The sequence below is a fragment of the Aquarana catesbeiana genome, linkage group LG09 (assembly GCF_042186555.1).
Source record: "Aquarana catesbeiana isolate 2022-GZ linkage group LG09, ASM4218655v1, whole genome shotgun sequence".
NCBI classification, from domain to species: Eukaryota; Metazoa; Chordata; class Amphibia; order Anura; family Ranidae; genus Aquarana; species Aquarana catesbeiana.
In genome coordinates this window covers 306,544,434-306,557,589 of record NC_133332.1, presented here as the reverse complement: position 1 = coordinate 306,557,589, position 13,156 = coordinate 306,544,434, and the positions used below count along the sequence as shown (strand labels likewise).

Here is a 13,156-nt window from a genome sequence, read left to right as displayed (position 1 = left end):
AAGTAGCTGAATATATTTTGGGGTGCAATTCCACATAGGCCCATGGCCTGTGTGAGCAATATATCATTTAGTGACAACTTTTTGTAAATATTTTTTTTTTTTTTTTTTTTTGTCATTATTCAATCACTTGGGACAAAAAAAATAAATATTCAATGGGTTCAACATGCCTATCAGCAATTTCCTTGGGGTGTCTACTTTCCAAAATGGGGTCATTTGGGGGGGTTTTGTACTGCCCTGCCATTTTAGCACCTCAAGAAATGACATAGGCAGTCATAAACTAAAAGCTGTGTAAATTCCAGAAAATGTACCCTAGTTTGTAGACGCTATAACTTTTGCGCAAACCAATAAATATACGCTTATTGACATTTTTTTTACCAAAGACATGTGGCCGAATACATTTTGGCCTAAATGTATGACTAAAATTGAGTTTATTGGATTTTTTTTATAACAAAAAGTAGAAAATATCATTTTTTTTCAAAATTTTCGGTCTTTTTCCGTTTATAGCGCAAAAAATAAAAACTGCAGAAGTGATCAAATACCATCAAAAGAAAGCTCTATTTGTGGGAAGAAAAGGACGCAAATTTCGTTTGGGTACAGCATTGCATAACCGCGCAATTAGCAGTTAAAGCGACGCAGTGCCAAATTGGAAAAAGACCTCTGGTCCTTAGGCAGCATAATGGTCCGGGGCTCAAGTGGTTAAGTGGTAAAAAAAAAAAAAAAAATAAATAATTAATAAGTTGTTATAACATGCATGTGATTCGGTCAGGGTTTATATCTACTTCTATGTAAGTTTCGTCCTTTTTTTTTTTTTTTTTTTTTTTCCGCCTACTTGTGTGCACTGCTTGGCGGGGTATAGAAGGGACCTTCGCCTGTGAGGAAGGCTTGGTTTAATCAAACAGGTAATCCTTTGAGAAATGGCAAGCCGTTTCATGTGATCCAACACTTGCCTGTGACCGAGAGAGAGAAAGCACAGAGAGCGTGCGTCCTGCAACCGTCCCCAATGTCTGTAAGTCGAATATTCTTTAAATTAGCTTGGTTACTTTATAACTAAACACATGCAATTTGTTCCTGATTACTTCTATAAGTAGAATGTGGTTCCCATTATCTCCGGGCTTTGGGAATTCATTGTTTTTCTTTAATGGGAATTTGCTTTGCGTTAACTGTTGGCAGAAGTCATGGCATCCTTCATCTATATTGGACTTTGCGTCTTTATAAATATCTTCGTTTCTCTTCAATTAAATAGAATAAAACATTCCGGTAACGCGGCCTATTTTGCTTTTCTTTTAAGTATTCTTATAATTACAAAATAGAAAACAAACAAAGATGAGAATTGTGTTCGGTAAATCGACCGTTCTGCTTTGTGTTGACTTAATGATGTGAGGTCTACCAGCATTGAATTCTCCGCAGGATGTTTTTATTAAATTGGCCTATTCACTAAAAAATGTTTAAAGTGTGTTTTTGCTCATTTATCTTCTTGTATACCAAAAAAAAAATCAGTTTCCCCAAGAAAACCAAACGTTTGTATGGATGCTGTGACATTTTATTGTATTTGGAAACTTTGTGTCGGAAAAATGTCTGCCTTTATACAACTGAGCTACTGTTGGTTGGGGGGGGGGGGGGGGTCAATGTCTTTAAAATCCAACATGACCCATGCGTTTTACTTTGTATGTCTGAGACATCTGAGAAGCAAACATTTTTTCATTGCCCAAGGAGGACCTTGCAGCCTCATGTACTGATGTTGGATGAGAAGACCTCGGCATTCCAGTTCATCTCAAGGGTGTTCTGTAGGGTGCAGGACAGGGCTCTGTGCAGGTCAGTTGAGTTCCTCCACACCATCTTTTTTTTCAGCTGAGCTACTGATGGTTCCTGGGGGTCAACGTCTTATAATCCAACACGGTCAATGCGTTTTAGTTCGTATGTCTGAGGCATCTTAGAAGCAACAATTTCTCATTGCTCGAGGAGACCCTTGCAACCTCTGGTGAAATCATAGGGTTCCCTGGAACCCTAGTTGAGAAAACCAAAAAAGATCATCATAACACTTAGTATCAAACAGTTGATGGTCATTAATGTTTCCTCATACATTGATGGCCATTGTAGTGCCCACCTCCTACATCGATGGTCACTGTAGTTCCCCCCCCCCCCTCCCACATTGATGGTCACTGTAGTGCCCCCACTCCCACATTGATGGTCACTGTAGTGCCCCCACTCCTACATTGATGGTCACTGTAGTGCCCCCACTCCTACATTGATGATCACCGTAGTGCCCCCACTCTTACATTGATGGTCACTGTAGTGCCCCCACTCCTACATTGATGGTCACTGTAGTGCCTCCCACTCCTACATTGATGGTCACTGTAGTGCCTCCCCCTCCTACATTGATGGTCACTGTAGTGCCTCCCCCTCCTACATTGATGGTCACTGTAGTGCCTCCCCCTCCTACATTGATGGTCACTGTAGTGCCTCCCCCTCCTACATTGATGGTCACTGTAGTGCCTCCCCCTCCTACATTGATGGTCACTGTAGTGCCTCCCCCTCCTACATTGATGGTCACTGTAGTGCCTCCCCCTCCTACATTGATGGTCACTGTAGTGCCTCCCCCTCCTACATTGATGGTCACTGTAGTGCCTCCCCCTCCTACATTGATGGTCACTGTAGTGCCTCCCCCTCCTACATTGATGGTCACTGTAGTGCCTCCCCCTCCTACATTGATGGTCACTGTAGTGCCTCCCCCTCCTACATTGATGGTCACTGTAGTGCCTCCCCCTCCTACATTGATGGTCACTGTAGTGCCTCCCCCTCCTACATTGATGGTCACTGTAGTGCCTCCCCCTCCTACATTGATGGTCACTGTAGTGCCTCCCCCTCCTACATTGATGGTCACTGTAGTGCCTCCCCCTCCTACATTGATGGTCACTGTAGTGCCTCCCCCTCCTACATTGATGGTCACTGTAGTGCCTCCCCCTCCTACATTGATGGTCACTGTAGTGCCTCCCCCTCCTACATTGATGGTCACTGTAGTGCCTCCCCCTCCTACATTGATGGTCACTGTAGTGCCTCCCCCTCCTACATTGATGGTCACTGTAGTGCCTCCCCCTCCTACATTGATGGTCACTGTAGTGCCTCCCCCTCCTACATTGATGGTCATTGTAGTGCCTCCCCCTCCTACATTGATGGTCACTGTAGTGCCTCCCCCTCCTACATTGATGGTCACTGTAGTGCCTCCCCCTCCTACATTGATGGTCACTGTAGTGCCTCCCCCTCCTACATTGATGGTCACTGTAGTGCCTCCCCCTCCTACATTGATGGTCACTGTAGTGCCTCCCCCTCCTACATTGATGGTCACTGTAGTGCCCCCCCTCCTACATTGATGGTCATTGTAGTGCCCCCCCCTCCTACATTGATGGTCATTGTAGTGCCCCCCCCTCCTACATTGATGGTCATTGTAGTGCCCCCCCCCCTACATTGATGGTTATTGTAGTGCCCCCTCCTACAATGATGGTCAGCTTTGAAGAATTAGACCTCTTGCCGATAGCTAAAAAGATTCTTGGTGTCAGTGGTTACTTATCTGAAAAGCAACAATTTCTCATTGCCTGAGGAGGACCTTGCAGCCTCAGGTACTGATATTAGATGAGAAGACCTCAGCGTTCCAGTTCATCTCAAGGGTGTTCTGTAGGGTGCAGGACAGGGCTCTGTGCAGGTCAGTTGCGTTCTTCCACACCATCTTTTTTTTCAGCTGCGCTACTGATGATTCCTGAGGGTCAACGTCTTAAAATCCAACATGGTCAATGCATTTTTCTTCGTATGTCTGAGACATCTGAGATGCCAAAATTTCTCATTGCCCGAGGAGCCCCTTGCAACCTCCGGTTGCCTGAGTTCAGAAACCTAAACAAGACCTCCTACATTGTTAGTCAATGTAGTACCCCTTTTACATGTGTAGTCAATATAGTACCCCCTTGCATTGATGGTTAGGTTTGAAGAATTACGCTTCTTACAGATGGCTAAAAAGATCCTTGGTGTCAGAGAAGCAACAAATTCTCATTGTCCGAGGAGCCTCTTGCGCCCTCTGAAGAAACCAAAGTGTTCCATGGAACACAAGTTGTGATCACCAAAACATTTAGTATAGCATGAAAGGAGGGAAGGGGGGGCTAGAGAACATTGGTGGTCATTGTAGTGCCCCCTTACATTGGTACTTGTTGGTCATTGTTGTGCCCCCTTGCATTGGTAGTCATTGCAGTGTCCCCTTACATTGGTAGTTAATGGACACGAGTGCCCTCCTACATTTAGTCGGTGTAGTGCCCTCTTACATTTATGGCCAGTTTTGAAGAATTGCACCTCTTATTGATCGCTAAAAAGATCCGTGTTAGTGGTTACTTATCTGAGAAGCAAAAATTTCTCATTGCCGATGGACCCCTTGAAACATCTGGAGAAACCATAGGGTTCCTTGGAACCCTAGTTTTAGTATGACATGAAAACCTTTTTTGCTTCAGGACATGCTGGCTTTTTCGATGGTTCATTTGCCTTCAAAGAAGATTGACCTCATTTTTGAGAGCAAGAATTTGACCACTGATTTTGTGAGTTATGATTTATTTTACACTTAATGACCAAACATTACAATGGGATGTTGGACATTTTCAAAACCTGACCGTTGGGTCTGGTACCGATGTTAGATGAGAAGACCTCAACATTCTAGTTCATCCCAAAGGTGTTCAGTAGGGTTGAGATCTGTGCAGGCTGCTTGAGTTCCTCCACACCCTGGTCAAACCATGTCTTTTGTGGAGCTGGCTTTGTACACGGGGTCACAGTTATGGTGGAACAGAAAAGGACCTTCCCCAAACTGTTGGAAGCACCCAGTTGTCTAAAATGTCTTTGTACGTTGTAGTATTAATTAACTGTATTCTTTACCCCTTAAGCCTGATCAAACTGAGGACGTCAACATTATTTCGGTCATGTAGATAGAAATGATGTTTGGGTATCCACACAATGAATGGCAGAAGTTGCCAACCAACAGGGATTTTGGCCTTGGTCTTAGTGAAGAGAGAGAAGGGCTATGTGTTTCAGAACTTAAAATCCATCTAACCTTGACAATATCCTTTTTTGTTAGATTCATTTTATTTGCAATGCCTCTTAGGTCCCGATAAACCGATAAAATATATTTGTATCTGTCTATGGATCTACAGCACTCTGTTGTACTTTTTTTTTTTTCTGTCTCTGATCACATCTGGGTCCGTGAGTTTGACTTGAAAGGATGATGTGTATGCTCATCCCACTACCCGAAATTGAAGACTAAACCCTTGTTTTTTAATGCTTGATGAGGAAAGCAAGATTAGATACCGTCTGTGTTACGTTATCTCTGCTGCGCTTTACTTTGGTTAAAGTGGATTTTCCATGCCAAGCTGAAGATTCCCATGTTTAAAAACCACTTGTATATGTAGACTTACCTTCGCTCCAGCTTCCAAGACATCCGGGAGGCACGAGAAACCACATCATGCCTTCAGGCAGAGCTGGGAGCTCAAAATCCCAAGATAATGTACTCCATCTCATTGTATGTGTGCGTTCTCATGGGATTTTAAACTCCCTTCTCTGGCAGAACTCCCTTCTCTGGCAGAAGCCATGGTGACGTCCATGAAAGTGTTGAAGGCTGAAGTTGATGTTTTCTTTTCCTGGTCTGCAATGCTTGTGGAGGCATGAGTGACGTCACCATTCCCTTCAGCTGCCTTCTAGGATAGCTGGGTGCTAGATATTTTGAGCTTTTAGCTTTGCAGGAACATATGGTGACGTCAGCCATGCCTACCAAATGCGTTGCAGGCCAGGGCCAAGGTAAGTAAAAGAAAACCTCAACTCCGGCAAGGTCCACTTTTATATGGGAAGCTTTTTGGTTCCTTTTTAGCCCACCTCATCATATTTTTTTTTTTTTTTTTTTTTTGGTTGGTCTTGATGTGTACCATAAAGCAAAAACAAGAAGGCCGAACGTTAAAAATAAAACATAATACCAGTTTCATCTTCACAGGTGCCATCTTGATAGGGTTCCTTTGGACATTGCCTCTTTCTGCTTTTTACTAACTTGTTATCAGACTACAAAGGTTCCTTGGTGCATTGAAAAATACCTATGGTTTTTTTTAAAGTAGAACTATAGGCAAAACTTTTTTTTTTTTCCATTTTGGATAGAGCGTTATAGGGTTTATAACCCCTGTCAGATTTTTTTTCCCGCCATCTGTGCCCCATTGCGGAGATTTCACTTCCTGTACCATAGCCAAACAGGAAATGTGAGGAAATCCCTGAATATTAAGGCTACTCCTTGGGGACTCCTACAGCACTAGAATAGTGTCCCTGTTGGAAGATTTCCCCTTTACTTTTCAAGGGACAGCCCAAAATTTGGGATTTACTCTTACTTTCACTTTCAAGGATAATGGTAAACAGGGCAAATAGAGAGGGGGGTAATCTCCGGGGTCACAGACAGCAATAAAAACTGACAGGGGTTCTAATCCCTCTCCACTCTATCCAAATCTAAAAAATAAACGTTTTGCATGTAGGTATACTTTAAAATGGGCTGCGGTAATTTACGTCTTTTGATGGGATATTATGGGCTACACAGCCTTTGTTAACTAGGTTTGGGATACAGTTCTTTTGTAGCTTCTAGTTGAGAGAGAGAAATTAAAATTCTTGGGAGGGTTGACTTTTGTTTGCTCGCCACTTCATTGCTATACCAGAGAAATATGAGTGACTGTGTTAGAGGTCTCAGGAATGTACTTACTGATAGCTGTACCAGGCTCAGAACCGTGCAGGTGGGGGAGGACGGCGTATTCCGTAAGCCGAATTTTCTAATGCATATGGGAAACCTGTTGCGGCCTAGAGCATGTGCTAGTTATATTATTATCCTTATTAATAATAATACTATTATTTCAGGTACTTGTATAGCGCTATCAATTAATGCAGCGCTTAATATATACATTTTTACATTCACATCAGTCCCTACTCAAGGAGCTTACAACCTAAGGTCCTTAACTCACACTCATACATGTACTAGGGCCACGTTAGATAGAATCCGATTAAGCCACCAGCATGTCTTTAGAGTGTGGGAGGAAATCGGAGTACCCGGAGGAAACCCACACAGGGAGAACATGCAAACTCCAGGCAGATGGTTTTGTGTTTTTGTGATCGGGATTCGAACCAGCGACCCTTTACCCTTTTTTGCTGCTAGGTGAAAATGCTAACCACTACACCACTTTGCTGATATATATATATATATATATACACTAAACTGTTTTCTAGTTCCTAATCCAGGTAGCCATTATTGCTTTTTATCAATGCATACATTGTAAAGGCAAGACAAACAAAACTAAATAAAATGTAAATATTTATTACACATGTATTGTGTATATTTTGTGTGTCTTTTCATATAGTTGTGTGTATATATATAATATCTATATCTCATACATACACACACTGGTATATATCTGTCTGCAAAATGTTTTTAAAAAGGTCAGTGTAGTCCTAAAAATTTCCAAGCAGGGGTTTTGACCCTGTTGAGTTCTCTGCTGCACTACACAACTCTTCCTCCTCTGCTCCTGTAGTCCAGCGGGGAGAACTAAGTAATGCTGACAGAGCTACTTGGAATTTCAGTGCAACAGAGGCAGAGTTGTCAAGTCACTACAGGAAGTTAGGAACTCGCTGGATTTCTGGCAGATCAATGGGTTATTATTTATTGTTGTTTTTTTTGTTTTTATTTTTTTTTGTTTTAGCACTGGCAACATTTTTGAAGACAAAACATGAGAAAATGTGCACATATTTGAGAGGTGTACTGCATTTTTTACCCATAGACATACACTTTGGAAGTCTATTTAAAAAATATTGCTTAACCATTCATCCAGGGAATGTGCATAGACATTTAGTCCTCATGCACATGGACGTTTTTACAGCTGCTTTTTTGAGCTTTTTTTGCAGCTTAAAAAGGCCTGTCTATGTTAGTCTATGGCTTCATGCCCACCTAGGCGTTTTTGAGCTGCAAGTGGCATAAGCGTTTTTAAGCTGTAAAAAAAACCCAGGACCAGTGCGTTCTGAAAGACGTTTTTCAGCTGTAAAAACGTTCTAACACTGAAAAACGCTCAAAAACGCTCAAAAACGCTCAAAACGCTAACGCGGAAAAACGCTCAAAAGCGCTATTGCAAAAACGCTGAAAAAAGCTGAAAAAAGTTAAAAAAATTCACTGCAAAGATACTGGCATTTTCATAACGTTTTTTTAACAGCCTGTGCGCATGAGGGCTTATTCTGTAAAATTTTCTCTTCAGAACAAATGTGTGTTTTTTTTTTTTTTTTTGTTTTTTTTTTATCATGGCCAGCAATAAAATACCACGTGGCCACTAGAAGGAGCTGAGGAGTATAGGAACTATATGTCTAACAAGAGATACCTTTTTTTTTTTTTTTCTTCTTTTTTAAGATAACAGGGAATTGGCAAATGTTTAATCATTGGTTACATTTATTTGCGAATTCCCTCTAGGGTTCTCTAGTGTTGTTGTATTGTATCTCTCGTTGGTCTATGTGGTGGTGAGGTAGTACTCAGCTGCAGATTTTAAAGAAACTGGACTGTCTTTCTGCTTATCCTCCATGTATTAAATGTTTTCTTCGCCCTTCTCTTTCAGATCAGTGTACGTGTGACCACAATGGATGCCGAGCTGGAGTTTGCCATCCAGCCAAACACCACTGGCAAACAGCTCTTTGACCAGGTGAGCAGCTATTCTAAAATTTATTTCTTCTGGTTAAAAAAAAACAGCTTTTAGGCTGTATGTACCTTTTTTCTTTTTCTTTCTTTCTTTCTTTCTTTCTTTCTTTCTTTCTTTCTTTCTTTCTTTCTTTCTTTCTTTCTTTCTTTCTTTCTTTCTTTCTTTCTTTCTTTCTTTCTTTCTTTCTTTCTTTCTTTCTTTCTTTCTTTCTTTCTTTCCTTCCTTCCTTCCTTCCTTCCTTCCTTTCTTTCCTTCCTTCCTTCCTTCCTTCCTTCCTTCCTTCCTTCCTTCCTTCCTTCCTTCCTTCCTTCCTTCCTTCCTTCCTTCCTTCCTTCCTTCCTTCCTTCCTTCCTTCCTTCCTTCCTTCATTCCCTGGTAATATAAATCTATATTATGGCATTCCTAACCTTTAAAGCCTTGAAGCCAGTTTGATCTCGGAGACCTTCACTGGGAACCGCACAGCCTCCTAATGAACAGGCGTGCATGCGCAGTAGCATCCCCAATAACCTTAATGGAAAGTCCATCTTATGCTTATTCTCAGGGTTGGTCGGCTTTTCCATAGAAATTTAATAGGATTCCACTTTGCCCAGCCAGGTGTCTTTTTTGAGTAGGCTGTGCGGCTTCCAATGGCCCCACAGTGAAGGTCTACGAGGAGTGGAGCAGGGTGTTTGTAGAATTTGGATGGGGATGCTAGAAGGCCCCAAATAGGAGGACCAGAGAGGCCTCAAATAGGGGGACTAGAGAAGGAGGCCGTCAGTGGAGGCGCCCAGAGAGGGCAGCAGCCAACGGTGGGGGCGTCCAGAGAGTTCATATGGTCTGATGAGACCAAAAATAAGGTTTTTGGCCATCGGACTGAACACCATGTTTGGTGTAAGTCACACATTGCAAATCAATAATTCACCATCACCACTGTGAAGCATGTTGGTAACAATATCATTTTGTGGGAATGATTCTCTGCAGCAGTCGGTGGGACCCCTGTGAGGGTAGAATAAATCCAGCTAAATACAGGGAAATCCAGGAGAAAACCTCAGTCTACAAAAAGCCCAAGCCTTGTAATTGGTAAATTACCTGGTATATGGAAAAGTTGTATACATTATCTCTTTATTCTCAGGCAATGACACTTGTAGCTGGCCATGCATTATACAATTTTCTTATTCAATTTTCTTTTGGTGTAACCTTCAACTATGTAGTGCAAGGGGCCTGCTTGATTGCATACAAATTGAAAGTGTTTGTTTAGGTTTGACCTCATATTATATGGTTCTGTTAAATCTAAAAGAAAATTGTATAACGTATGGCCATCCTAATGCCTTCAGTGTGATCGTAAGTTTTTGGTGACCTCCCTTTCTAGTTTCCCCCTTTTGGAAGTTTCCACTCTAGCCTCCCCCCCCTTGGTGGCCTTCCTCTGTAGCCACCCCCCCGTGTGGTCTTCCTCTGTAGTTTCCCTCTCTCATTGGTGGCCTTCCCCTGTAGTCTCTCACCTCTATTGGTGGCCTTCCTCTGTAGCCTTCCCTCGTTGGTGGCCGCCTTCCTGTGTAGCGCCCCCCCTCCATTGTGGCCTTCCCCTGTAGCCTCCCTCCCCCTTTGGTGGCCTTCCCCTGTAGCCTCCCTTCCCCTTTGGTGACCTTTGCCTGTGGTCTACCTCCCCCTTGTGGCCTTTGCCTGTGGTCTCCCTCCCCCCCTTGGTGGCTTTTGCCTGTGGTCTCCCTCCCCCTTGTTGGCTTTTGCCTGTGGTCTCCCTCCCCCTTGTTGGCTTTTGCCTGTGGTCTCCCTCCCCCTTGGTGGCTTTTGCCTGTGGTCTCCCTCCCCCTTGGTGGCTTTTGCCTGTGGTCTCCCTCCCCCTTGGTGGCTTTTGCCTGTGGTCTCCCTCCCCCTTGGTGGCTTTTGCCTGTGGTCTCCCTCCCCCTTGGTGGCCTTTGCCTGTGGTCTCCCTCCCCCTTGGTGGCCTTTGCCTGTGGTCTCCCTCCCCCTTGGTGGCCTTTGCCTGTGGTCTCCTTCCCTCCTTGGTGGCCTTTGCCTGTGGTCTCCCTCCCTCCTTGGTGGCCTTTGCCTGTGGTCTCCCTCCCTCCTTGGTGGCCTTTGCCTGTGGTCTCCCTCCCTCCTTGGTGGCCTTTGCCTGTGGTCTCCCTCCCTCCTTGGTGGCCTTTGCCTGTGGTCTCCCTCCCCCTTGGTGGCCTTTCCCTGTGGTCTCCCTCCCTCCTTGGTGGCCTTTGCCTGTGGTCTCCCTCCCCCTTGGTGGCCTTCGCCTGTGATCTCCCTCCATTCTTGGAGGCCTTTGCCTGTGGTCTCCCTCCCCCCCTTGGTGGCCTTTGCCTGTGCTCTTCCTCCCCCCCTTGGTGGCCTTTGCCTGTGGTCTCCCTCCCCTGGAATTGCCAAGTCAGTGTAAATCTTTGGATAGGGAGTGGTTACTCCCCCACCGTCCTGTTTTTATTTTGTCCCGTTGGAGAGATTTCCCTAAATCTTCTGCCCAAGAGACGCAGCACAAAGTTGGAGATCATCTCTTAAAAAGGAACAAATTTTCCCTCCTGGTCAGAAGAGGTTTAATTATTGGAAGATTTCCACTTACAGTGCCTTGAAAAAGTATTCATACCCCTTGACAGTTTCCACATTTTGTAATGTACAACCAAAAACCTAAATGTATTTTATTGGGATTTTATGCAATAGACCAACACAAAGTGGCACATAATTGTGAAGTGAAAGGAAAATGATAAATGGTTTTCAAAATGCTTTACAAATACGTGGTTTGCATTTGTATTCAGCCCCCTTACTTTGTAGAACCCCCTTTCACTGCAATTACAGCTGTGAGTCTTTTTGGGGATGTCTCTACCAGCTTTGCACATCTAGAGAGGGACATTTTTGCTCATTCTTTATAGAATAGCTCAAGCTCTGTCAGATTGGATGTCTGGTCTGTGAACAGCAATTTTCAAGTCTTGCCACAGATTCTCAATTGGATTTAGGTCTGGACTTTGACTGGGCCATTCTAACACATAAATATGCTTTGAACTAAACCATTCCATTGGAGCTCTGGCTGTATGTTTAGGGTCGTTGTCCTGCTGGAAAGTGAACCTTCGCTCCAGTTAAGTCTTTTACAAGATTGCCCTGTATTTGGCTCCATCCATCTTCCCATCAACTCTGACCAGCTTCCCTGTCCCTGCTGAAGAAAAGTATCCCCACAACATGATGCTGCCACCACCATGTTTCACGGTGGGGATGGTGTGTTCAGGGTGATGTGCAGTGTTAGTTTTCCGCCAAACATAGCATTTTGCTTTTAAGCCAGAGAGTTCAATTTTGGTCTCATTTGACCAGAGCACCTTCCTCCACATGTTTGCTGTGTCCCCCACATGGTTTCTCGCAAAAGCCACAAACGGGACTTCTTATGGCTTCCTTTCAACAATGTCTTTCTTCTTGCCACTTGTCCATAAAGGGCAGATTTGTGGAGTGTATGACTAATAGTTGTCCTGTGGACAGATTCTCCCACCTGAGCTGTGGATCTCTGCAGCTCCTCCAGAGTTACCATGGGCCTCTTGGCTGCTTCTCTGATGAATGTTCTCCTTGCCCGGCCTGTCAGTTTAGGTGGACGGCCATGTCTTGGTAGGTTTCGAGTTGTGCCATACTCTTTCCATTTTCAGATGATGGATTGAACAGTGCTCCGTGAGATGTTCAAAGTTTGGGAAATTTTTTAAACCTACCCCTGCTTTAAACTTCTCCACAATTTTTATCCCTGACCTGTCTGGTGTGTTCCTTGGCCTTCATAAAGCTGTCTGTTTACGAAGGTTCTCTAACAAAACTCTGAGGGCTTCACAGAAGAGCTGCATTTATACTGAAATTAAAGTACATGCAGGTGGGACCTTTTTCCTAATTAGGTGACTTCTGAAGACAATTGGTTACACTAGATTTTAGTTGGGTGCATCAGAGTGAAGGGGGCTGAATACAAATGTACCCCACACTTTTCACATATTTATTTGTAAAAAATTTGGAAAACCGTTTATCATTTTCCTTCCACTTCACAAGTATGTGCCACTTTGTGTTGGTCTATCACATAAAATCCCCCCCCAGAAAATACATCTGTTTTTTGGCTGTAACATGACAAAATGTGGAAAATTTCAAGGGCTATGAATACTTTCTCAAGCCACTGTATTTCCTGTCCCGGTGACAACTCAAAAATGTTCATCTCCCGTTAAATCCTAACCTGGTGACAATGTTCACCAGGACAGATAGAGAGGTGAAATCTCCCTAGTGGGTGCCATAGACGGCAATAAAAAAAATCCCTAGTCCTTCCCCACCTCAACCAAACTAATTAGAAATTCTCTTCAGCTTCCACTTTTTTTCACACTTTTTTTTTAAAAGTTTTTTTATTCTAACAACAAAAATATTTTTGTACACCGTGGTTCATCTTTAGTAGAAGGCAAGCCTAGTCAAGATCTCATGAGTAGTGTAGCTCT

General features: G+C 43.5%; 1 protein-coding gene across 1 annotated transcript in view; it reads left to right on the top strand.

The window, feature by feature from the left end:
* LOC141108702 (moesin) overlaps positions 1 to 13,156 on the top strand; it is a 96,159-nt gene that overhangs the window by 48,930 nt on the left and 34,073 nt on the right. Inside the window, exon 2 of the mRNA XM_073600571.1 lies at positions 8,637 to 8,720. Coding sequence (XP_073456672.1) covers positions 8,637 to 8,720 — 84 coding nt within the window. The remainder of the gene's footprint in view (positions 1 to 8,636; positions 8,721 to 13,156) is intronic.